Genomic DNA, 26,919 nt, shown 5'->3' with positions numbered 1-26,919 from the left:
CAGGCTGGAGGGAGGGGCTGGCCCACGCATCCAATGAGCAGCCGCAATTTCTGGCCGCTCCGCCCTATCACGGGCAGGATGGAGGGCGCGGCTTTTGACTGGGTAGGGGTGAGCCCGCTCGACTTCCCGCCCTGGCCCTCCTGAGTCCCCGCCCACCACCAGTCACGTGGGACGCTAAGATGGCTGTACTGAGACGTGCGGCCGAGTCCGACCTGAGTGCGGGTGCGGGGCCGGTGGGACCCGAGGAAGCGCGAAAGGTAGGCTCCAGCACCGGTACGAATGGGTCCAAGTATTTGTGCAGACCCAACATATTGACAGACTCTTATGGAGTGTGCGTACGGACGATTTGAAAAACTACAGAGAGCAGCTCCCAAGTCCGTGCAGGTCGCAGTTAAGTCCCCAGAAGGCCACAGAAAGAGGGAGAGAGAACTTAGAGCTCAAGTCTAGCCCTGATTGCTTGATGCAATACCGACAGACCAGAGCACTGCTCAGCCTAGGCTTATAGTACTGGGGGTTGAACCTGGGACCTCACAGCCTCTGGCATGAAGTCTTTTTGCAGAACCATTATACTGTCTTCTCAGCCTTTGATGCGTTTTGTTTTGTTCCTTTGTTTTGCCTCTGTTTCTTTGCAAAGAAAGACCTTTTCTTCGCATTTGACTGCCTCCCAGCTCCTGCCTTTCTGACTCCTTGTCAGCACCACCAAATTCTGTTTTCAAATATTTGCTTAAAAACTTCACGAACAGTGAAGCAGTGCTGCAGGTATCTGGCTCCCCACCCCCTCTTAATTTCTTTCTGTCCAATAAATAAAATATTTTTTAGTTGTTGTTACCTCTAGGAAACCCTTGCATACTTCTTCCTAACACAGTGAGTTTTCCTGTCTTTTTCTTTCTTCTTTTCCTTTTTTTCTTACAATAGCACACTCATTCCAAATCTAAGTTCCTTTCCCTTTTGTGCTGACCTCTAATTGGGTTGTGAGCTCCTGTAGACATGACTGTCTTGATTACCCAGGAGTCTGTCAAATGCCAGACGCTCCCTGAATGATGAATGTGTGGTTAAATAAAAATGTAAAGATCCGGTGAAATAATACACTAAGCACTATAGAACGGCAGAATACTTTGTAAGCTATAAACATACATAAATGCACTCTTGCAATTGTTACTGTGTTGATCAGTTGGTAGCCTTCAACTGGATGATTTTTAAATCAGGTATTGGTTAGCGCAAAATCATTACAAATCAGTACCCGTTAAAAATCCTATCAGAAATTTGCTAGAGTAGCCTAGCCGCCACTGTATTGCTGACATAGGCACATGCTCTCTCTCTGTCTCTGCTTCTGTGAAGGGAATGAGGGAAAAGTTTCCAGTTTATTTCTGAGCTTTAATATTGCTGCTTTTTCTTTTAATCCTTATTTATTTGATAGAAACAGCCAGAAATCAAGAGGAAAGGGGGTAATAGAGAGGGAGAGAGAGACACCTGCAGCCCTGCTTCACCACTTGCAAAGCTTTCCCCTGCAAGTGGGGACCGGGCTCTCGAACCTGGGTACTTGTGCATTGTAACACATGTACTTAATCAGTTGTACCACCATCTGGCCCCATAATGCTGCTTTTGAAAAACTAAGTAAAAGGGCCTGCCTTCTTTTTTTTTTTTTTTTGGGGGGGGGGGACTAAACCTGTCTGAACTTCATTTTTCTCATCTGTAAAAGTAGAGGTGATCATTACCCAACAAATGTCTCAAAGGTTTGTGAATCAAAAAACCATTTGCAGTAGCGTGGGAGGTGTCACAGTAGATACTGTTGAATCCTCAACCCAGTGGTCCTGAGTTCAGTTCCTGTGAACATATGTGAGATGACTTACCTTCAAGTTCCCAGTACCCACGTGTAGAGGAAGGAACTTCATAAGAACTAGAGCAGTGCTGCAGTTGTCTTTTTCTCATTCTCTCCATTATCTGCCTCTACCAGGAAGGAAAGAAAAAGAGAGAGAGATGCAATAAAAGGAGTGGTCAGGGGTGGGGCGGTGGCGCAATGGGTTAAGTGTACGTGGCGCAAAGCGCAAGGACCGGCATAAGGATTCCGGTTCAAGTCCCCAGCTCTCCACCTGCAGGGGAGTCGCTTCACAGGCAGTGAATCAGGTCTGCAGGTGTCTATCTTTCTCTCCCCCTCTCTGTCTTCCCTCCTCTCTCCATTTCTCTCTGTCCTATCCAACAACGAACAACATCAACAATGGTAATAATGATAACCACAACGAGGCTACAACAACAAGGGTAACAAAAGGTAGAAAAAATGGCCTCCAGGAGCAGTGGATTCATGGTGCAGGCACAGAGCCTAGCAATAACCCTGGAGGAAAAAAAAAAAAAAGGAGTGGTCCAGGAGGTGGAGCTGTGGATAAAGCATTGGATTCTCAAGCATGATGTCCTAAGTTCAGCCCATGGCTGCACATGTACCAGAGTGATGTCTGGTCCTTTCTCTCTCTCTCCCTCTCCCTTTCCCTATCACTCCCCCTTTCTCCTTCTCTCTCCCTCTCTCCTCTCCTGTCTTCATAAATAAATAAATAAAATCTTTTTTTTAAAAAAAAAGGCCCCTGAGAATGGTGAAGTCATAGTATAGGCACCAAGCTCCAGTGAGAACCCTGAAAGCAAATGAATAAGCTTAAATCTATTTATTGTCTAGCAGGCTGACAAGAGTTCACTACTCCTGATTAATATAAAGTGTGTAAAAGCAGGTTATATATGGCATATTACTAAGTTGTTTTTTTTTTGTTTTTTTTTTTACTCTTAATCTGTAGAATTGATACGATTTAGGGCTCAGGAGCTGGTGCAGTGACTGAAGCACTGGACTCCCAAGCATAAGGATCTGAGCTCCATCTGTGGCATCCCATTGTGGGTTTTTTTTATTATGATTATTATCTTTATTTATTGGCTAGAAACAGCCAGCTATTGAGAAGAAGGGGGGAGATAGAGAGGGAAAGAAACAGAGAGACACCTGTAGCCCTGCTTCACCACTCATGAAGCTTTCCCCTTGCAAGTGGGGACAGGAGCCTTGAACCTGGGTCCTTACACATTGTAACATGTGCGCTCAACCAGCCCCCCATTGTGGTTTTTTTTTTTTTTTTAGAAAGAACTGATAGGATTTAATGTTATCATTAGTTATTATGATTACAAAATTTTATATTTTCCAGGATCTCAAGATAGCAACATTCACACATGACCAGCACAGTCTTTCTTTAGGAGATGCAAAACACAAAAGACCAACAGTCATTGAATTCTTAGAAAAGAAATTTCAAGGTCTTATAGAAGAAAGGTAAGAGATACATCCAGACTAAAAAAGAAATGTTATTGTTGCAAAACCTTTTTTTTTTTTTTTTTTTTGCTTGCCTTCAGAGTTATTACTGGGGCTGGGTGCCTGCACTACAAATCCACTGTTCCTAAAGGCTATTTTTCTCTTTTGTTGCCATTGTTGTTTGTCATTGCTGTTGTTATTGCTGTCCTTGTTTTTGGATAGGACACAGAAATTGAGAGAGATGGGGAAGACAGAGGGGGAGACAAAGATAGACATCTGCAAACCTACTTCACCATTTGTGAAGCAACCCCCTTGCAGGTGGGGAGCCGGGGGCTCGAACTGGGATCCTTATGCAGGTCCTTGACCACTCCCTACCTTTTTTTTTTTTTTTTTTGCTTCCAGGGTTATAGATACTGGGGCTTCTATAACCAACACATGAATCCACCACTCTTGGTGACCATTTTTCTACAGGTGTCTGTCTTTCTCTCCTCCTCTCTGTCTTCCCCTCCTCTGTCCATTTCTCTCTGTCTTATCTAACAATGGCATCAATAACAACAATAATAACTATAACAACAATAAAAAAACAAGGGCAACAAAAAAGAAAATAAATAAATAAATATAAAAAAATAATAAAGAAAGAAAAAGCACAAGTGGTGTAGCGGTGCTGCACGTGTCTCTGTCTCCCAGTCTCCTCTCAATTTCTCTGTCTCTATCCAAATAAATTAGTAAAGTGTTAAAATAAAGAATCAAAAAGATAAGAAAGATTTCATGAAATACATACAGCCACACTGCAATTTTGATTTTTTCATTTGTCTTCTTTTTTTAATAGTATTTATTATTGGATAAAGTCAGAGAAGTTAAGAGAGATGGGGAAGATAGAAAGGAAGAGAGACACCTGCAGCCCTACTTCACCACTTGTGAAGCTTTTCCCCTGCAGGTGGGAACCAGGGCATGAACCTGAGTCCTTGCACACTGTAATGTGTTTGCTTAACCAGGTGCACCACCGTCTGGCCCCCATTTTTCTTCTTTCTTTACCAGACTCTGGTTTATGGAGGTGCAGGGATTAGACTCCTAATGTCTCAGGCATGCCATTTTGACTTTTATATTAATAGCACTTACGAATAAAACCAAAGGATGTTGGGACCAGGTGGTGGCTCACCTGGATGAGCGCACATATTATAGTGCACAAGGACCCAGGTTCAAGCCCCTGGTCCCTACCTGCAGGAGGAAAGCTTTTCTTTTTTTTATGTTTATTTATTCCCTTTTGTTGCCCTTGTTGTTTTCATCATTGTACTTATTATTGTTGTTGTAATTGATGTTGTTGTTGGATAGGACAGAGAGGAATGGAGAGCGGAGGGGAAGACAGAGGAGGGGGAGAGAAAGACACCTGCAGACCTGCTCCACTGCCTGTGAAGCGACTCCTCTGCAGGTGGGGAGCCGGGGATGGGGGGGGCTCCAACCTGTATCTTTACACCGGTCCTTGTGCTTTGCGCCACCTGTGCTTAAGCTGCTGCGCTACAGCCCAACTCCCAGAAAGCTTTTCAAGTGGTGAAGCAGGGTGGCAGGTGTCTCTCTGTCTCTCTTCCTCTCTATCACCCCCTTCCCTTTTGATTTCTGGCTGTCTCTGTCCAATAAATAAAGATTAAATATAACTTGGAAAAAAAAAAAACTAAAGGATGTTGATCTTTGACTTTAGGTATTTCTGCCTTCAAGTGTGAGTCAAAATAAATAAAACTGAGCTGCTTGGTCTCTTTGAATAAAGTTTGGGAAGCTCATAAAAGTTGACTACTAGGGACCCAGGCAGTAGAGCAGCAAGTTAAGCGCACATGGCACAAAACACAAGGACCAGTATAAGGATCCCAGTTCAAGCCCCTGGCTCCCCACCTGCAGGGGAGTCACTTCACAGGCAGTGGAGCAGGCCTGCAGGTATCTGTCTTTCTCGCCCCCTCTGTCTTCCCCTCCTCTCTCCATTTCTCTCTGTCCTATCCGACAGTGACATCAATAACAACAACAATAATAACTACAACAATTAAAAAAAAAAGGGCAAGAAAAAGGGAAAATGAATAAACATTAAAAAAAAAAAGTTGACTACTTTGGAATATATTCATTTTTATTTATGACCAAAATTGATTTTCTGTAAAAGAATTCCCTCTAAAACCACTCAAATATTTTTTTTTCTTCCAGGGTTATCACTGGGGCTCAGTATTGGCACTATGAATCCAATGCTCCTGGAAACCATTTCTTCCATTTTTATTGGATAGAACAGAGAGAAAATGAGAGAGGAGGAAAAAAGACACTTGCAGACCTGCTTCACCACTTATGAAGCATCCCTCCCAACAGGTAGGAAACCAGAGGCTCGAACCCAAATCCTTGTGCAGGTCCTTGTGCTTAGCACTATGTGCACTTAACTGGATGTGCTACTGCCTGGCCCCCTCAAATATTCTGAAAAAGAGCCTCCTATTAGAATGCTCATTCCATGAAGGATTTTTTTTTTGGGGGGGAGGTGGTTTTGCTTCATTCATTCTCCTAACTTTAATACCAGAAAAATACGCTATATACAGTAAGTGCTCAAGAATTTTTTACTTTGAGGGGCCAGGCAGTGATGCACCTGGTTAACTACACTCATTATATATAATGCATAAACCTGGGTTCAAGCCCCCAGTCCCCACCTGCAGGGAGAAACCTTCACAAGTGGTAAAGTAGGACAACATGTTATCTCTCTGTCTTTTTTCCTATTTCCAACCCTTCTCGATTTCTCTCCGTCTCCAGCCAATAATAAATTAAATTTATAATACCAAATGACCACTTTGGAAGATATAAACCCATCAGGAAAATATGTTGAACTTAATCTTCCCCTTTTTCCTCTTAGATCTTTCAATAATTCAGTGTTCTTAGGAACAACCGCTGGCTTCAATGGAATATTGGCAAATATTATTCTCAGAAGCAGCTTCAAGGTTCAGCACGAATCTTTGAAGACATATGCATCAGTGACAGCACTTCCATTTTTGTCTACTATCATGACTTACGAGCTCTTTGTAACTAATGCTTTACATTCAGGTAAATTTTATTTCATCAGTATATAGTGTTACCATGTCTAAGTAAATTTACTCATTAATGTATACTGTTGCTGCTGATAACAATAATTCCTTCCGTTTGATTTATGATATACTGTGTTATTTTGTTCCCTCAACTATGCTCCTAGTTAAGCAAGGCAAATACTGTATATATGTATAAAATTGAGGGCTGAGGGAAACAACATAGTGGTTATGCAAACAGACTCTCATGCCTGAGGCTCCAAAGTCCCAGGTTTAATCCCCTGTACCACCATAAGCGAGAGCTGAGCAGTGCTCAGCTCAGTGATTCATCCTCTCTCTCTCTCTCTCTCTCTTTCCTCTCTTCCTATGTATCTTTTTCAAAAATAAAATATTTTTTAAAAATTAAATTAAGGGGAGTCGGGCTGTAGCGCAGCGGGTTAGCGCAGGTGGGCGCAAAGCACAAGGACCAGCATAAGGATCCCCGTCCGAACCCCGGCTCCCCACCTGCAGGGGAGTCGCTTCACAGGCGGTGAAGCAGGTCTGCAGGTGTCTTTCTCTCCTCCTCTCTGTCTTCCCCTCCTCTCTCCATTTCTCTCTGTCCTATCCAATGACAACAACAATAATAACTATAACAATAAAACAACAAGAGCAACAAAAGGGAATAATTTTTTTTTTAATAAATATTTTTAAAAAATTTAAATTAAAATTGATTCTACACAGGATTTCAGATCCTATCTACCATCACTTGAATTTTGTAATACTGGGCAAGTCACTTTATCTCTGGGACTGAGTTATCTATGAATTAGGACTGATTGTATTGGGTTGTCAGAAAGTCATCTTGTATTTTTGCATAGGAAAATGTGTCATGATTTTTCTGACGGCCCAATACTTATCTCACAGAGTTGTTGTGAGAATTAAAATAACTTTTTTTTTAATATTTATTTATTTTCCATTTTGATGCCCTTGTTTTTTTTATTGTTGTAGTTATTGATGTCATCGTTGTTAGGACAGAGAAAAATGGAGAGAGGAGGGGAAGACAGAGGGGGAAAGAAAGATAGACACACCTGCAGACCTGCTTCACCGCCTGTGAAGCAACCCCCTGCAGGTGGGGAGCCTGGGGCTTGAACCAGGAGCCTTATGCCCCCCGGATCCTTACGCCAGTCCTTGTGCTTTAGCACCACGTGTGCTTAACCTGCTGAGCTACTGCCTGACTCCCAAAACAACTTTTATGTAAAGGCGTAACAGTATCTAGTATATTATGTAGTTTGAATGTTATTTTCTGCCTTATTCACTTACTTTACATTTCACTCTAATTGACAGAAATCTCTGACCCCTTTATAAATATATCTCCCTCAAAGGACCCAGGAGGTGATGCAGGATAGAGTGTGTATATAAAGTCCTAAATTTGAAAAAGATATATAGCAGCCTGAGTTGTTACTCAGTAGATAAGGCACTGGACTCTCGTGCAGTGAGTCTCAAGTTCAGTTTCCAGCACTACATGTGCCAGAGTAATGCTCTATTTCTCTCTTTTTCATAAATATATAGATCTCTAGAGAAAAAAAAAGATAATTGGGTCAGGGAAGTGAATTAGTGATACTATGTGTGCATGCACAAAACCTTAGGTTCTATCCCCAGGACCGGGGAGATAGCATAACAATTATACAAAAAGACTTTTCATGCCTGAGGCTCTATGGTCCCAGATTCAATCCCCAGCACCACCACAAGCCAGTTAAGCAGTGCGTAGGTGTGTGTGTGTGTGTGTGTGTGTGTGTGTGTGTGTGTGTGTGTGTGTGTGTGTGTGTATCTTGCAAATAGAATAAAAATAAAATCACTTACCTACAAAACTTGATTTACTCAGTGTAAGTGAGGTTTCTGGAAACAGTTTTGATTCATTTTTGCCTTCAAAGCATTGTCCACACTTAAACCTGTTTATTGAAATATTGGTCTTTTTTCCCCCCCTTTCATTGCCCTTGTAGTTATAATTGTTGATGTCGTCGTTGTTGGATAGGACCGAGAGAAATGGAGAGAGGAGGGGAAGACAGAGGGGGAGAGAAAGATAGACACCTGCAGACCTGCTTCACCACCTGTGAATCTACTGCCCTGCAGGTGGGGAGCCAGGGGCTCAAACCGCATCCTTATGCCGGTCCTTGAGCTTTGCCACATGACCCCTCCTTTTTTTGAAAACTGGTAGACTGATCAAATGATCAGAGATTAGATCTCTTACTCAACACTATACCTATTACCTGGCACATGACACATATAAATGTATAGGGAACTGGGCAGTATTGCAGCAGGTTAAGCACACATGGGGTGAAGGTGGGAAGCGGAAGGACCATCCTTGTTCGAGCCCCTGGTTTTCCGTGGGGGGTGGGGGAAGGGGTCTCTTCATGAGTGGTGAAGCAGGTCTGCAGGTTTCTGTCTTTCTCTCCCCTTCTCTGTCTTCCCCTCCTCTCTTGATTTCTCTCTGTCCTACCCAACAATAACGACAACCACAATGATAAACAACAAGGGCAACAAAAGGGGAAAAAATAACTTCCGGGAGCAGTGGATTCCTAGTGCAGGCACCAAGCCCCAGCGATAACCCTGGAGGCAAAATAACAAACAAACAAACAAACAAATAAATAAATAAATAAATGTATTGACCTGGAATCCAGAAGTCTTCTCTGTTGGGTTAATATTCTTCATTGTGAAATTGTTTCTGTAATAATTATATATATGAGAAAGCTGTCCTTTATGTAGAATAAATAATTTGGGGGGGGGCAGGAAGTGGTGTATCTGCTTGAGCATACATTATAGTGAGCAAGGACCTGGGTTCAAGCTCTTGGTCCCCAACAGCAGGGGAGAAGCTTCAGGAGCTGTGAAGTGGTCCTGCAGGTGTCTGTTTCTCCTGTCTATCTGTCCCTGCCCTCTTAGTTTCTCTCTGTCTTTATCCTAAATAAATAAAATATAAATAATTATTTTTAAAATGTGATGCATGGGGGTCGGGCAGTAGTGCGGGCGCAAGGACGGAGTGGTGAAACAGGTCTGCAGGTGTCTGTCTTTCCCCTTATCTGTCTTCCCCTCCTCTCTCCATTTCTCTCTGTCCTATCCAACAACGACATTATTATTATTTTTTAATGTGATGTATTTGGTGTAGTAAGTGCCATAGATTGATTTTTCTCTATTTCACGAGCACTGTTGAGCTCTGGTTTACAGGGGTTCTAGGGATTCAGCCTAGAATCATCGGTACCTCAGTCATGAAAGTCTTTTAGCATAACCATTATGTGTCTTCTAATATTTCTACAATTTTTTTCATTGAGGTTTATGACTGCACATCACTACTCTGTGAAGACACAAGACTATCTTCATAGATCTTATCCTGAGTTTTAAAGAAAGGCCTATTTTACTTTTGTTTTCCAGGTAATATAAGTTTGGAAAATTGTGTTCTGAGAAGTTCACTGGTTAGCATGGTATGTGGAGTTTTGTATCCTGCTGCCTTGGCTTTTTCTAAAAATGGTCGTCTGGCAGTCAAGTAAGTTCCTCTGTATTTTTCACCCTCCCCCTTTTTTTTTAGGCTTAATATATGCCTTTTTAGCTACTAATATATTTTAATCAAAATATAGTGGTTTGGTACTTCAGATAGCTAATTTGTTTTAACTTTTTTTACTATCTACTTGAAATAATTATAATAGAAATTATTAATTTAAAAGAAGCCAGTGAATGTTTTCATAGAAAGCAGATCTAGAGGGTGGGGATATAGCATAATAGCTATGCAAAGAAACTTTCGTGCCTGAGGCTCTCAAGTCCCAGGTTCAGTCCCCCATACCACCATAAGCCAGAGCTGAGCAGTGCTCCGGTTAAAAAAAAAAAAAAGTAGATCTAGGAATAGTAACTAACTTTTTTTTCCCCTCTTTTTAGGTATCACACTGTCCCACTGCCACCAAGAGGAAGGGTTATACTTTATTGGGTGTCACTTTGTCAAGCACAGATAAAAGTAATGACATTTCCTCTAGTCTTTCAAACGTTCTTTGGAATAATAAATGGTCTAAATCAGTATGAATCATTTAAAAGTAAAGCTCATAAAACTGTACATAAAGATTAGCCAAAGATTAAAAAGATATTAAATTAGAAGAATGAACCTTTTTATGATGAGAGAGAACTCATGTATTACTGAAGGAGTTAAAAGTAACTCTGAACAATATATTTCTGTTCCTTTTGCCTGGTATGTAACAGATATTCGATAATAATTCAGTAAATGTTACTTTGTCTTTTCTTCATTGTATGTGAAAATGGGTTGAAAGGTCATAAGACATGATATACTTCTGTTTTCATTCATTCATTAAACATTTACTGAACACTCAGACACTGTGTTACATGTTCCTCCAAAAATAATTCAGATTTAAAGGTGAAATAAAAAAATGTGAGCAGACACCGATGTGTCCTGGAATCCCACCATAGCCCTACCCCACTAGAGAAAAGTAGAGACAGGCTGAGGCGTATGGACCGACTTGTCAACACCCATGTCTAGTAGAGAAGCAATTATAGAAGCCAGACCTCTGACCTTTTGTGCCACATAGAGATCATTAGTCCATACTCCCAAAGGGATAAAGAATAGGGAAGCTTCCAATGGAGGGCATGGAATGTGGCTCTCTGATGATGGGAATTGTATAAGTTGTACCCTTCTTAATCCCACAATCTTGTCAGTCACTATTAAATTATTAAAAGAAGATGTTGAAAAATAAGAAAGCACAAAGCAGAACTTGGACTGGGTTTGGTGTATTGCACCAAAGTAAAAGATTCTGGGGGGGAGAACATGGAAGAGGAGGACCTAGATGGGGGTTTAATTGTTATATGGAAAATGTTATACATGTACAAACTACTGTATTTTACTGTTGACTGTAAACCATTAATCCCCCCAATAAGGAAAAAAATAAATGTAAGCAGATATCATTCAGATGCTATGAGAATTATACATGTAAGTCATGGATATATTTAGGATGTATTATTTGGGCAAAAGTATTAACTACTTGGACAAAAGAAAAGTTATGAGGAAAAAAATGATATTTTGCTTTAAATTTTAAAGTTTATGTTGAGAAACCAGCAGATAACCTTAATGGGAGTTTCATTATAAGTCAAGAGTTAAATGATAAGGAAATGTATACTACAGTATTATAGAGGAAAGCATTTAGGAAGAATTTATTACTGTTTCATTGCTTTTTTTTTTTTTTTAAATGGAGGCAGAGTGAGAGAGACCATATCACTAATGCCTCCAGGAGCAGTGGATTCGTAGTGCAGGCATCATGCCCCAGCAATAACCCTGGAAGAAAAAAAAACCTATTTGAATAGAGGATAAAAGTTGATTTCAACAGCCTTCTCTGAACGATTGAGCAAAAAAAAAAAAAACTCTTCAAGTTTTACAAAGAGGGTAAAGGAGATAGCATAATGATTGTGTGAAAAAAGATTTCTATGCCTGAGCTTACAAAGTCCCAGGTCTCTGAAATAAAAAATAAATAGATATTAAGTGATAAATCTTAAACAATTACTATCAGTCAACTTCTGCTAGAACATTAGTACAACAGCAGGGTATACATTCTTGTCAACCTTACATGAGACATTTACCAGAATGACCCAATAAGAGAATTGAAATTATCAGTACATCTGGAAAAAAATTCAATATATTGATAAAAAGAATAGTCTCTGGCCAAAATGGACTGAATTAGAGATCAGTAACAGAAAGGTACCTGGAAATTGGAACTTTAGAAAACTAACACACTTCTCACGAACCCACAGATCATAAAAGCAAAGAAAAATTAGAAAATGGGAGTCAGGCGGAAGCGCAGCGGGTTAAGCACACATGGCATAAAGCGCAAGGACCGGCAGAAAGATCCCGGTTCAAGCCCCCGGCTCCCCACCTGCAGGGGAGTCGCTTCACAAGCGGTGAAGCAGGTCTGTAGGTGTCTGTCTTTCTCTCCCCCTCTCTGTCTTTCCCTCCTCTCTCCATTTCTCTCTGTCCTATCCAACAACAACGGCATCAATAACAACAACAATAAAAATCAATAAAATATATTAAAAATTTTAAAAAAAAGAAAAATTAGAAAATGTTTTGATGAACTGGACAATGGTGCACCTGGTTGAATGTGCATATTACAATGCCCAAGGACTGGTTTCCAGCCCTAGGTCCCCCTCTGCAGGGGGGTAAGCTTGTGAACTGTGAAGCAGTGCTACAGATGTCTCTGCTTCTCACTGTATCTCACTTCTCAATTTCTCTCAAATAATGTTTTAAGAGAAAATATTTTGACCTGAGTTAAAAGAATAAACAGTTTAAAATATATCAGATACAGCTAACACTAAAGTCAAATCAGCACAAAACATACATATTCCAGAGGGGGGGGGAAAGTTTTCACATCAATTAACTTTAAAAAAGAACTGGTGGCACACCTGGTAGAGTGCATGTTAAAATGCATAATGACCCAGGTTCAAGCCCGAGGCTTGAAACTGAAGAGGCAGAAGGCTTCACAAGCCATGAAGCAGTGCTGCAGATGTCTATCTCCTTCCCTCTCATTTTCTCTCTACATCTATCAAATAAATAATATATTTAAAGGAAAAAAGGAGCAACTTAAATCCTTGGTAAGGAAGATGGGCAGAGATGTACCTGGTTGAGTGCACGTTACCATGCTCAGAGACCAGGCTTTAAGCTCCTAGACCTCAACTGCAGAGAGGAGGAAGCTTCACGATTGGTGAAGCAGTGATGCAGATATGCCTCCCTCTCTATCTCCCCCCCTCCTCTCTGCTCTATCAAACTAAACAGATAATAAATAAAAAGGGAGTAGGGCAGTAGCACAGCCGGTTAAGTGCACATAGTGCGAAGGGCAAGGACCGGCTTAAGTATCCAGGTTGGAGCTCCCAGCTCCCCACCTGCAGGGGAGTCGCTTCACAGGCAGTGAAACAGTTCTGCAGGTGTCTGTCTTTCTCTCCACCTCTCTGTCTTCCCCTCTTCTCTCCATTTCTCTCTGTCCTCTCTAACAACAACATCAATAACAACAACAATAATAACTACAACAATAAAAAAACAACAGGGGCAACAAAGGGGGAAATAATAAAATGAAGAATTATTTAAAAAATAAATAAAAATAAGGCTTAAAAAAATCCCAGATAAGAATAGGAAAGGAGCAACCCTAGAAGTGATAGAGTGGCTCAGTGACAAGAGTGTTCAACTTAACTTAATAGCTTGCCATTATCACATGTGCCAGGGTGATCCTCTGGTTCTCTCATTGATGAATACATTCTAAAAAGAGAGAAAGAAAGAAAGATGATAGAAAGGAAGGGATAAAGATCTCCATGGAAAATAATACTGGAAATGGAAAAACCAACAAAATAATGAAATTAAAAATTTGTAATTTCAGATAAAAGGACAGCCTATTAACCAGACTGAACAGACATTAAAAAAGAAAAGAAAGAAAAAAAAAAAAAGAGGTGAGTTGAGATAGCATAATAATTCCAGGTTCAATCCCCAGAACCACCATAAACCAGCACTGAGCAGTGCTCTAGTCTCTCCATCTCTGTGTCTCATTAAAATTAAATAAATTCTTTTTTTAATGTTTTATTTATTATTGTATAGAGACAGAGAGAAATTGAGAGAGGAAGATAGGGAGAGAGACAGAGAGATACCTGCAGTCCTGCTTCACCACTCGTGAAGCTTTCCCCCTGCAGGTGAGGACCAGGGGCTTGAACCTGGATCCTTGCACACTATAATGTGCGCGGTTAACCAAGTGCGCCACTGCCTGGCCCCTAAATAAAAAATTCTATAAGTGACTTGATCTCCTTAAAGATTCTATAGATTTTAAAAGACAGTCAGGAACAAGATTTTCACTTGGATCCTGTGATTGGTTGGCCTCAGGACTTTACAAAATATTCAAGACGTACTCTCCCATTTCATGGATGAGAACGAACCTCGAAGATGAGAACTGGGTCTTCAGTCTTGGTTTATATTTTGGGTTCTCCATCTTGCTGACTAACTGAGCCCCCCGCCCCATTCTAGGATAAACACCTCGGCAGAGAACCAGGGATCTCTGAAAAGTAAATTCTTGCTATTGAGGTGCTTAAATTATGGTGGGATAATTAGCGAGGTCATAACAAAACACTGTAAGCTGGAAATCCGAGGGACATTATAAAATTGATGGGGCGAGTCCTTTTTGTACTTCTGAAAGAATATAGTATGCTAAAAACCACGTTGTTTTCTTTTTTGTTTGTTTGGTTTTGTTTTGCTTCCAAGGTTATCATTGGGGCTTGGTGCTTGCTCTAGGAATCCACTGCTCCTGGAGGCCTTCCCCCCCCCCCATTTTTATTGTTGTACTCATTGTTATTGTTGTCATTGCTGTTGTTGGATAGGACAGAGAGAAATCGAGAGAGGCGGGGAAGAGACAGGAAAAAGACACTTGTAGGTCGACCTGCTTCACCCTTGCAGGTGGAGAGCCAGGGGCTAGAACCCTGACTCAGACCTGATAGTGCGCTTTGCGCGCTTAACCCGCTGCGCTACCGCCTGGCCCCCTCCTTTTTCTTTTAGCCAAGACCACTGTTCTTGGCTAAAAGAAATCACTGTTCAGCTGATTTACGGTGTTGCGGGGGATTGAATCTGTGTATATATCTCAGGTATGAAGTCTTTTTGTACAACTATTATGCTGTCTCTCCCGCTTGACTATGTTGTTTTCATATATGCCATTCAAACCTAAGCTCTATTAGCCAAGAGTTAAGCACGGTGCACTGCCACACCGTGGGCACTATCCGCATCTCAATACCCTGAAGCCCGGCACTTAACCAAGGAAGCGCAGGTTGGCCGAAAGCAACCGAAGCTGGGTGGCCAATCAGCGCTTTCCTTGGGCAAATCACGTGCTATCCAAAATGGCTGCGCCCATGGGAGGAAAGGACAGGTTGTGGTGAACCCTGACATGGTTGAGGAAGACCCTAGAAGAAACTGACTTCCGGGACAGCAAAAGGTGGGAGCTTTCCACTGACAAAAGTGCAGTAATTGTCTGGGTATCAGGATCACGGGGTGATTACGTGCGGTTCACTGGCAGCGCGGAGGAGCGGATGGTGGGGCGCTCAGGGGATTACCATTAACACACCGATCAGCTTTCACTTTCTCCTTATTTGAGACCTTGTGTTTAACGTAAGATGCTAGCGGGGAAGTACCTGCGACTGAATTTAATCCAGGATTTCTGTATCATTAGAATGATCTTGGCCTAACTTAATTTTCAGAGGCCCTGCTTTGCCCATTACGTCTTGTTCGGAACTCGTGAAATTGCAGAAGCTTTTCGAAATGCTTGTAATACTTAAAGTTGTCGTTGACTTTGATAGGCTTATTACTGCGCTGTGTCTGGTCACTCGTTTTACAGAAATAAGAGTGTTTTTTTAATAGCTTTGTTGTAGAAATGAACTATAACATACCCAAGAGGCTCACAGAACTGGGAACCTCACCAATATGCAGAACGTAGAACAGAAAACTAGTGATAGCGTTAAGCTGGACTTTATGGAGATATTATTTAGGACGGGTGCTGGACGGCGGCGCAGCGAGCTAAGCTCACTTGGTGCGAAGCGCAAGGACCGCTGCAAAGTTCCTGGTTCAACCCCCCGGCTACCCACCTGCAGGGGGTTCGCTTCACAAGTCCTGAAGCAGGTCTGCAGGCATCTATCTTTCTCTAGGGAAAAAAACAGCCTCCACCAGCAGTGGATTCGTGGCGCAGGCACCGAGTCTCAGTAATAAACCTGGAGGCAAAAAAAAAAAAAAAAAATTAGGACATGTAGCATATATTTTATATACTCTGAACCATATAGTTGTCATTTTCACACACACCACCACCACCACCCCCCACCAGCAAAATCATGCAGAGCTCCTGTAGAATAAACTGTAGATATACTATTGTAACCAAGACCCTGAATGTTTGAGTTCAGGAAATCTCGAAATAAATTTCAACGCCAGCATTATTATTAGATTAATTTTAAGTCAGAGGACATTGAAATTTCAATATACCCAACATTATTCAGAAGACTTTATAAGAGCAAGTACCGAATAAATACTTAGTATTGTAGATTAATCTTGTAGCAAATGAATGGTAATGAGCCAAGAAAATCTAATTTCATTAAACCCTATTATTCTTTGCTGTTGTCTCTAAACTTCACGCTAAAGCTTGAAATTTCACCAAGACCACCTGTGACCTGCTATGTAAAATATTGATATTTACGCTTTTGCCCTTTGGAAAAGCTTATTGACTTACACTGTAAGGAATACCTGGACATGAAACTGCTGAGTATGTGTTTTCTTTTTTTTTTCCCTCTTAAAATTTTTTATTATTATATTTATTTAATGGATAGAAACAGTCATAAATCAAGAGGGAAGAGTGTGATAGAGAGGTAATGTGCACATTCAACTGAGTCCTCTGCAGCTATTTTTTTTTTCCTCTCTAAATTGCCACCAGTTATTCCTAGGGCTCAGTCCCAGCATTTTGAATCCATCACTCTTGACAGCCGGTTTTTTTCTTTTTCTTTTTTTTTTTTGTTTTATTTGACAGGACAGAAATTAAGAAGGGAGGGACACCCATAACCTAGACATACACCAGTTTCTGTGAGAGAGAGCGTATGTGCACACGTATCCATAAACTACTGCAAAATATATACCTGAAAGCAGGATTACACTAGAGTTTGCAGTGAGTACCTCCCTAACACTTCCTCTCCACTATTCCAAACTTGGGATCCATGATTGCTAAACAAATTGTTTGGCTTTGTATGTTAACTCTCTTTTCAATCACCAGGTTCCAGATGCCACCAGGATGCTGGCTAGGCTTCCCTGGATTGAAGACCCCACCAATGTGTCCTGGAGCTCAGCTTCCCCAGAGACACACCTTACTAGGGAAAGAGAGAGGCAGACTGGGAGTATGGACCGACCAGTCAACGCCCATGTTCAGCGGGGAAGCAATTACAGAAGCCAGACCCTCTACCTTCTGCAACCCTCAATGACCCTGGGTCCATGCTCCCAGAGGGCTAGAGTATGGGAAGGCTATCATGGGAGAGGGTGGGTTATGGGGATTGGGTGGTGGGAATTGTGTGGAGTTGTACCCCTCCTACCTTATGCTTTTGTTCACTAATCCTTTCTTAAATAAAAAATTTTAAAAAAAAATAAAAAATAAAAAAAAAAGAAGGGAGGGACAGATAGAGAGAAAGGAAGAAAAACACTTACAGACCTGCTTCACTCCACATGAAGCATCCTCCCTCAAAAGTGGGGAGCCAGGGCTTAAGCCCAGGCTCTCAAATATGGTGATGTATATGCTCAACTAGGTGTGCCACCACCCAGCCCCTGTAGCTAGTTCTTTTAAAATGAAATATTTATGGTATCCCAAAGACTTTACAAGTTTTTTTTTTTCCTATAGATATACATCACTAAAAATTATATTTTCTTTTTGAAGGGTGAAAATGGAAAATCATGAACCAGATGATACTGTCCAGGAAGACTTAATTTTCAACATTATAACCAGAAAAATTAGCCAACTTCCAGAATCAGAAAGGTAATATCACTTCATACTTTTTTTATCATTAAATCTTTTATATATATATATATTTTCCCTTTTGTTGCCCTTGTTTTTTACTGTTGTTGTTATTGATGTCGTCATTGTTAGATAGGACAGAGAGAAATGGAGAGAGGAGGGGAAGACAGAGAGGAGGAGAGAAAGACAGACACCTGCAGACCTGCTTCACCGCTTGTGAAGCGACTCCCTTGCAGGTCCGGGGAGCCGGGGGCTCAATCTGGGATCCTTACGCGCCATGTGCGCTTAACCCGCTACACTACCACCCGACTCCCCATTAAACCTTTTTTTATTATTATTTTATGTTTTATTTGTCTTAGAAACAAAGAGAAACTGAGAGGGAAGGGGAAAACAGGGAGAGAGAAAGAGACATCTGTAGCTCTGCTTCACCACTTGTAAATCTTCCCCCATTCAAGTGGGGACCAAGGGCTTGAACTTGGATACTGTGCATTGTAACGTGTACTCTACTAGGTGCACCACGACCTGGCCCCAATCCCTTCTTAATTTAAAAACATCTTTTGGGCCAACAAAATAGCTCGCTTGGGTAATGTGCATGTGAACCAAGTTCAAGACCAGCCCCTACCATATGAAGGAATTTTCAATGCTGGAGTCTCTTTTTGTACCAGGTGAATTTTCTTTTATTTTCTCTAAGAATGACTATTTTTTTAATCTAGGAGACAGAAATTGAAAGGGAAGGGGAGATAAAGAGAGGGAAACAGACACATGCAGCACTGCTTCACCACTTGTGAAGCTTGCCCCTGTGGGTGGGGTCCTTGGAACTTGAATTGCACATTGTAATGTATGCTTTATAGAATGTGCCACCCCCCACCCCCAGGTGAATTTCCATTGACTTATTATATCACATTTGAGTATAAATAACAGTGAATACCAGAAGGAGATGCTTGACATTAAAACAATAAATCCAGAAAGAGTAACCATTTTGCTCTAAGCTAAGGCTAGAATTCATGTCTTTCGACATATCTATTTATATGATAGTTCTCAGTTTTTCCATTTGGCTCAGTCTAGTGAGACATTTATAACCTCACTTAAATAACAAAACTTTAAAATAACTTTTAAATTGTTATATGTAGACAAAGAATGTTGAAGGGGTGGGATCATGATTATAAGATTTTTAAGATATTAATCAGGGCCAGCAAGATGGCTCCTTTGAAATCATGTACTTGCTTGACCCCAGTTCAAGCCTGGCTCCCACCACACTGAAGGGAGCTGTGGAATCTCTTGCTCTCTGTCTTTCTATCTGAAAAAAGTTGGCGTGGAGCGGTGAAGCCCCAGTGATGACCCCTCTTCTCTCTACTGCCTCAGTGACATAATTAAATAGAAAAAAAGAGAAGGTACACAGGGAACATACTGATCTATGAGAACAGTGAGTGAACTAGCCTTTTTAAGCCTCATTATCAAAAAGTCTCTTTTACTGGGTTCCACTTAAACTGAAAATCTGACTGAGCTAGCAGGGCGGCACTAAACTGAAAATCTGAGACCAAACAGGATGAGAAGCCAGCACAGTGAGAGATTGAAGGAGAGAGTAGGAGACAGTATCCTCAGTTAGAGAATGTCATGTGTCTGAGCAACAGGATAGCAAAGATATTTCATATTTGAGAAAATATTATTACTGAAGTCAAAGGACATGAGCATGAAGTTGGAGGAACACAGTGCTTTTTTTTTTTCTTATTAAAGGTTTTCTTAACAGAAGCAAGAACAAGAGCATCACTCTAGCATTTATCTTCTTCTAGCGTTTGCCCTTCTTCCGTAGCCAGTCAACAGCGTTAGGTTGAGCCTGATGTCTGCTTGTTGCTGGCTTTGAAAGTGACTGGGATCCATGTGGATTCAGTCGGCTAGGAAGGATCTTCAGTTTCCCCAATAAATGGGTACTCACGGGATGCACCACGAGAAGGTCGATCCAGTGCATCCCTCTAGCATTTATGATGCCAGGGATTGAACTAAGGAACTCATGCCTATAAATTAAATGCAGAGCTCTAGCTATTGTGTGAAATGGATTAAGTAGGGGATTATGGGATCTAGCTAACAGTTCCCTTCCTTTTCTTTTTTCTAAGCTATATTTATTATGTAATAAGGGGGAGAGAAAGATAAAACCAGAGTATTGGGCCAGGGAGATGGCTATGCAAAAACACTTTAATGTCAGAGGCACTCAGCTTCCAGGGTCAATCCTCAAACCCACCATAAGCCAGACAGAATTAAGCAATGCTCTGCTAAAAAAATAAACACCAAAAAAAACAGAACATCATTCTTGAAAAAAAAAAAAAAGGGGAGTCTGGCGGTAGCGCAGTGTGTTAAGTGTAGGTGACACAAAGTGCAAGGACCAGCATAAGGACCCCAGTCCGAGCCCCTGGCTCCCCACCTGCAGGGGAGTCGCTTCACAAGCGGAGAAGCAGGTCTGCAGGTGTCTGTCTTTCTCTCCCCCTCTCTGTCTTCCCCTCCCCTCTCCATTTCTCTCTTTCCTGTCCAACAACAACATCAATAACAATAACTACAACAATAAAAAAAAAAAAAGGGCAACAAAAGGTAATAAATAAATAAATATTTGTTTTAAAAGATGGTGGCAGCTTTCTTCTCATCAAAGGTTATATCACTGAGGAGTCAGGGAAATAACTCCACTGGTAGTATATCACTTGCATCCCAATTCTGTCCCTGATTCATGCTTCGGGGGAAATGTAAATGAAAACAAAGAGTACCTCACTGAATGACTCTCATGTATAGGTGCCACCAAAACCAAGGATTTAACTTTTAATCTACCATCTTAAAGTTATTTACAAATTACTAGGACCTAACTGTTAAGATTATAAGATAGTGCAGTGCTTTATTAATGTGATGTGGGAGAGGTAAGTGCTAGGCATTGTGGGAACATAAACCAGAAGCATGTAGGCTTTTCAGAGCTCTCCCCTGGTATATAATTGGGGAAATGTTTTATACTATTAGCCTTCTTTAAAAGGAAAAAAAAAAAATCAGGAAATACATTTAACAAAGTCTAAATATATCACTTTGGCTTTTAATATTGACGATATTCAAAATCCTTTTAAAATAAAATAATATTGACTTTAAAAGGTTTTTTGGGAGGGAGCTACAGGAGATAGTATATTATTATATCCAGTTATTCTTATGTGTCCTGATGAATGCGGTAATAAATGCCACAATTGTTGGAGAGTTTATACACACAGCAGAGCCAAAGGGAAAAAAATTTTTTTCTTACCCCCTCAGGTATCTACTTGAACATGGATCAACATATGTTGGAATTAATGCAGGTCTCTGTGGCCTAATAGCAAACAGTCTTTTTCGACGTGTTCTAAATGTGACACGGGCTCCTATAGCTTCTGGCTTACCAATGACAGTGATCCCATTTTTGACAGCAAATGTGTCTTACAAAGCTTTGATAAATTTCCCTTTGAGTACAGGTAAGTTTTATTTCACTATCACCACAGTTTGCTTTGGTATATAATATTTACCAAAACTAACATTTACAATGTTAGTCGTGAAATTCTAAAATCAAGTAGCTATATAATGTAGACACATAAGCTTAAGTTTTATTACCATGTAGAAAGTAAAGAAGTGAAATCCAGATGTAATGCAATTCTTTTCCCACTGTGTTTAAAGTAAGAAAATACTTAAAATCTTTTTCTAGTAGATGTTATCTTTATTTTAAAAAAAAAATTTTTTTTTTGGAAGTAGCATAGTAATAGACTTGGAACTGCCAGCCCTAAAATCTCAAGTTTGACCCCCAGCACCACATATGCCAGAGCACTACTACGGCCTTTCTCTCTTTCTCCTTCCCTCCTTCTTCCCCATCACTATTTCTACATTATAAAATTTAATTATTAAATAATAAAATGTTTATCAAAGCTAAGGAGGTGAATTGGTAGCTAGAGCACAGCCCTTGCATATATGAAGCCCCAAATTCAGTCCCTAGTCCCTAGTACTGAATATATCAGTACAGTGCTCTGGTTTTTCTTTTTTTTTTAATATTTTTATTTATTTATTAATGAGAAAGATAGGAGGAGAGAGAGAAAGAACCAGACATCACTCTGGTACATGTGTTGCCAGGGATTGAACTCAGGACCTCATGCTTGAGAGCCCAATGCTTTATCCACTGCACCACCTCCTGGACCACCAGTGCTCTGGTTTTTCATAAAATAGGTATTAAAAAGGACCTGGGAGGTGGCATGGTAATGAGGTGTTGGATTCTCAAACATGAGGTCCCGGACTTGATCCTTGGTATTCCATGTGCCAGAGTAATATTTTGGTTCCCTCTCCTCTATAATAAAGAAATTTTAGGGGGGCTGGGCGGTAGTGCAGCAGGTTAAGTGCACATAGGGCAAAGTGCAAGGATCCGGTTCCAGCCCCGGCTCCCCTCCTCTCTCAATTTCTGTCCTATCCAGCAACAACAGCAATAACAAGAGCAACAAAAATGGGGGGGAAATGGTCCTCAGGAGTGGTGGATTCGTAGTGCAGACACCAAGCACTAGCTATAACAAAAAAGGCAAAAAAGAAGAAAGAAATCTTTAGAAAATAAGGGGGTCGGGCGGTAGCGCAGCAAGGACCAGTGTAAGGATACCAGTTCGAGCCCCCGGCTCCCCACCTGCAGGGGAGTCGCGTTACAAGCAGTGAAGCAGTTATGCAGGTGTCTTTCTCTCCCCCTCCTCTCTCCATTTCTCTCTGTCCTATCCAACAACGAACGACATCAACAGTAATAATAATAACCGCAACAAGAATACAACAGCAAGGGCAACAAAAGGGGGGAAATGGCCTCTAGGAGCAGTGGATTCATGGTGCAGGCACTGAGCCCCAGCAATAACCCTGAAGGCAAAAAAATAAAAATAAGTTATAGATAAGCTCCTTGGAAAGTAAAGATGAATTCAGGACCTCATGCTTGAGGGTCCAATGCTTTATCCACTGCGCCACCTTCTGGACCATAAGAGAAAAAAAATTTTATGGTGATACTCTTTAGTATATTTCTCAAAGCACTAAATTTATAACTGAGAATTACCAAATAATGACTTGTTCTCTTTGAACAGTTTGTGCTCTGAATACTTTGATTATAATGAAAAACAATGGCATTTTGAGTGAGAGCCAGTAAGATAATCCTCTTGGGAGGGTGCCTGCTTTATAATACATGTGACGCAGGTGGAACTTTGCCCCACTACACTGGAGGAAGCTTTGGTGCTAGGTGTCTTTCCCTCTCCTATCTCTCTATATGAAAATCAGCCCAGGGTGGTGAAGCCTTGCTAAGAACATAAAAAAACTGAGTTTACTGTGAAAATTTTTCAGTTCAATTTTGAATTAAAAAAGTACTATGACTATAGTAGGTAGTAGAGATGAAAATTAATTTGCATTTTTAAGTGTTGTTCCAAATACATTTAAGTTAGATGGGCATTATGCTGAACCCCTATCATCAATATAGAAAGAACTTTTGTCAAGCCGTAGCGCAGCGGGTTAAGCGCACACCAGCGCACACAGCGCCAAGTGCAAGGACCAGCATAACGATCCGGGTTCGAGCTTCCGGCTCCCCACCTTCAGGGGAGTCGCTTCACAAGCGATGAAGCAGGTCTGCAGGTGTCTATCTTTCTCTCCCCCTCTCTGTCCTGCCCTCCTCTTTCCATTTCTCTCTGTCCTGTCTAACAGTGATGATATCAACAACAGCAATAACTCCAACAAAAAAAAAAAAAAAGGAAAGAAAAGAAAAGAAAAAAAAGAACGTTTGTGGTGCCAGGTGGTGGTGCACCTGCTTAAGCACATATTACCAGGCTCAAGGACCTGGGTTCAAGCCCCCAGCCACCTTCTGTAGGAGTGGAAGTTTTGCAAACACTGAAGCAATACTGGTGTCTATCTTCCCCTTCCCTCTCAGTTGCTGTCTTGACCAAATAAATACATGAAATTTACAAAAAGAACTTTTATGATCCAAGGAGACCTGACCAAGCTGAGTCAAAATATAAATTATTAACTTGGTTTCTAGTTTTAATCAGCTATAATACCTTGGAAATGAATAAAGAACTTCATGCTGTACTACATGACAGAAATTTTGTGTGTGTGCATGTGGGGGGCCTTATACATGTCCAGTTTTCAGCTGTTCCTGTGCAAACTTTCCTCTTTTTATAGCAGTGAAGCATCTTCCAGTGGCATGGCACTACCAAGTGCTGCTGGGACACGCATCGCAAGGCACATGCCCTGTCAAGTGATACCTTCTGACACTGAAGTAGAAATGTAAAATGGTAATTTCCACGCAGGGGAAGTGGCCCAGTGGTACACAGCCTTGTGTATGTAAAGTCTTGGGTTCATTTCCCAGCATCACAAAAATTTAAAAATGGCAGAGCTGTGATCTAATCCCCCTCTTTTTTTTTATAGAAATTGAGAGGGAGGAGGGAGATAGACACACACACCTGTTACACCACTCCATCACTCCTGAAGCTTCCCCCTCCACCCCCTTGCGGGTGGCAACTGGGAGCTTGAACCCAGATCCATGTACATGATGTTTGTGTACAAACTGGCTGCACCGCCACCCAGCCCCTGCTCTAATCTCTTATCTTTCTTTCATATATATATGAAAGAAAGATATATATTATTATTATTAATAATGAGAAAGGAGGCAAGAGAAAATGAACCAGACATTACTCTGGTACATGTGCTGCCGGGGACCGAACTCAGGATCTCATGCTTGAGAGGCCAGTGCTTCACCCACTGCACTACCACCCAGACCACTCTTTTTTTCTCATATATATATATATATATATATATATATATATATATATATATATATAATCTCATGACTTACAAAGGTTTTTTTTAAAAGAAACAAGTTTACTAGTAAGAAAAACTCCAGCAGTATAGACCAAGATTGTCAAAATCAGAACAAGAGAATTTTTTCTGATACGGTTTTTTATTAGTTATTCCTGGCTAGCTTAGCTTACCCATATAGGTTAGCTTTTTTTTTTTTTTTTGCCTCCAGGGTTATTGCTGGGGCTCAGTACCTGCACCACAAATCCACTGCTCTTGGAGGCTGGTTTTTCTTTTTTTCCTTTTGTTGCTTTATTGTTGTTGTGGTTGTTATTATTGTTGTTATTGATGCCATTGTTATTGGATAGGACAGAAAGAAATAGAGGAGGGGAAGACAGAGGGGGAGAGAAAGACAGACACCCACAGACGGCTTCACCGCTTATTAAGCGCCCCCCCAACCCCCCAACCCCCCCCACACACACACAGGTAGGGAGCCAGGACCTTGAATCAGGATCCTTGGGCCACTCCTTGTGCTTTGTGCCATGTGTGCTTAACCTGGTTAACCCTACCGCTGGACCTCCTGTTAACTATCTCTTAATGTGTTATAGAATTGCATTTACCTACAAACCTATTATCTAAAAGGGAACCTTGCATTCTTTGTTCGCTTGATTAGCATGACCTTTGTTCCCAGAATGAATTTATTTCCTAGGTGAGTTGAATTGTGAAACCTGCACCATAATACGAGGAGGACTGGTTGGTCTTGTTTTCGGTGGTCTCTACCCTGTTTTCTTGGCTTTACCTGTGAATGGTGGTCTAGCAGCCAGGTAAGATTACTGTCTCATCATTTGAAAAACTATAGTAAAAATTAACTACCTAGGAAAATGCAGTTTAAAAATAACAAGCATGCTTTGGGTTTTTTTTTTTTAAGTTTTACTTATTTATTCATGAGAAATGATAGGAGAGAAAAAACCAGACATCACTCTGGTACATGTGCTACCGGGGATTGAACTTGGGACCGCATGCTTGAGAGTCCAAAGCCTTATCCACTGCGCTACCTCCCAGACCACAGCACACTTTGTTTTTAAGGCATGGTAAACTTTGCCAGCTACAGTTTAAAATTATGCCTGGGGAGTCGGGGGGTAACATAGCAGGTTAAGCGCAGGTGGCGCAAAGCACAAGGACTGGTTTAAGGATCCTGGTTACAGCCCCCGGCTCCCCACCTGCAGAGGAGTTGCTTCACAGGCTTTCTCTCCTCCTGTCTTCCCCTCCTCTCTCCATTTGTCTGACCTATCCAACAACGACAGTAATAACAACAATAATAATAACTACAACAATAAAACAAGCAACAAAAGGGAATAAATATTAAAAAATAAATTAAAAAATTATACCTGTTGTGACACTATATTATATAGTGTTTTTAAGTGTCTCAGCACTTCCACTAAAGGAAAGTCCATCAGAAAGTGTCTAGCTACAAGCCTGACACTCTAGAATAATTGTCTTATTCCTAGATGAACTTGCAAAAAAAAAAAAAAATTCAGCCTGTATCTTAAGACCTTGGGAGAACTATGGTGCCTATCCCTAGGTGGTGGGGAGGGGCACAGAACTTTGGTAGTGGGAGTGATAGGAAATATACCACCATTATCTGATGAAAAAACAAAACAACGGGGGCCAGGTGGTGATGCAGCTAGTTGAGTGTATACATTCCAGTGCAAAAGGAACTATGTTCAAGCCCCTGGTCCCCCACCTGCTGGAGGAAAGCTTTGTGAGTGGTTAAGCAGTGCTTCTGGTGTCTCTGTCTCCCTTACTTCCTAAACCCTCCCAATTTCTTGCTGTGTCTATCCAATAAATAAAGATAATTTAAAAAATAAATACAATTTAAAAAAACAAGACATCTATGCTATTTGAGCATTCCAGAAAAGAAATGGAGAAAAAGGCAAAAAGGATAAGATGAGACAGTTATAAGTATACTAGACACTAATGTTACAGCATTATTACCATAATCTCTACCTAGCTTTTAAGACTTATGGGAATTTTATTTATAGGTGTGTTATTTAATACAATTATCTTTTCCAGTAACCTGTCTTAATGTTTACTTACAGGTATAACTCAGTCCTGCTGCCAGAGAAAGGAAACATTTTTAATTACTGGATTCGAACTTCTAAGCCCATCTTTAGAAAAATGGTATTTCCCGTTTTGCTCCAGACTATGTTTACAGCGTATCTTGGGTCCAGACAATATAAACTACTTATAAAAGCTCTTCAGTTACCTGAACCTCAGTGATTGTTAATCAAATGCATAGATAAAATTAAAATTGTAAAAA

At 40.9% G+C, this 26,919-nt stretch overlaps 2 protein-coding genes across 4 annotated transcripts; both read left to right on the top strand.

The window, feature by feature from the left end:
• Positions 1-139: 139 nt before the first annotated feature.
• Positions 140-10,646, top strand: TMEM126B (transmembrane protein 126B). The gene is made up of 5 exons (XM_060176770.1): positions 140-257; positions 3,171-3,292; positions 6,141-6,328; positions 9,706-9,817; positions 10,204-10,646. Exons 1-5 carry the CDS (start codon positions 180-182, stop codon positions 10,385-10,387), a joined length of 684 nt encoding a protein of 227 aa, XP_060032753.1. The 5' UTR covers positions 140-179; the 3' UTR covers positions 10,388-10,646.
• On the top strand, positions 6,190-26,919 carry TMEM126A (transmembrane protein 126A). 3 transcript variants are annotated; one of them, XM_060176771.1, is made up of 5 exons: positions 6,190-6,328; positions 17,742-17,840; positions 21,093-21,286; positions 25,309-25,423; positions 26,699-26,919. In XM_060176771.1, exons 2-5 carry the CDS (start codon positions 17,749-17,751, stop codon positions 26,877-26,879), a joined length of 582 nt encoding a protein of 193 aa, XP_060032754.1. In that variant the 5' UTR covers positions 6,190-6,328; positions 17,742-17,748; the 3' UTR covers positions 26,880-26,919. The 3 variants fall into 3 exon arrangements, with proteins under 3 accessions (XP_060032754.1, XP_060032755.1, XP_007537565.2); XM_007537503.3 differs by lacking the exon at positions 6,190-6,328 and adding an exon at positions 15,225-15,278; XM_060176772.1 differs by lacking the exons at positions 6,190-6,328; positions 17,742-17,840 and adding an exon at positions 15,183-15,278.

The sequence above is a fragment of the Erinaceus europaeus genome, chromosome 17 (genome assembly GCF_950295315.1).
Source record: "Erinaceus europaeus chromosome 17, mEriEur2.1, whole genome shotgun sequence".
In the NCBI taxonomy this organism is placed as follows: Eukaryota; Metazoa; Chordata; class Mammalia; order Eulipotyphla; family Erinaceidae; genus Erinaceus; species Erinaceus europaeus.
The sequence above is the reverse complement of the archived record's forward strand: the minus strand, read 5'-3'. Positions and strand labels throughout refer to the sequence as shown.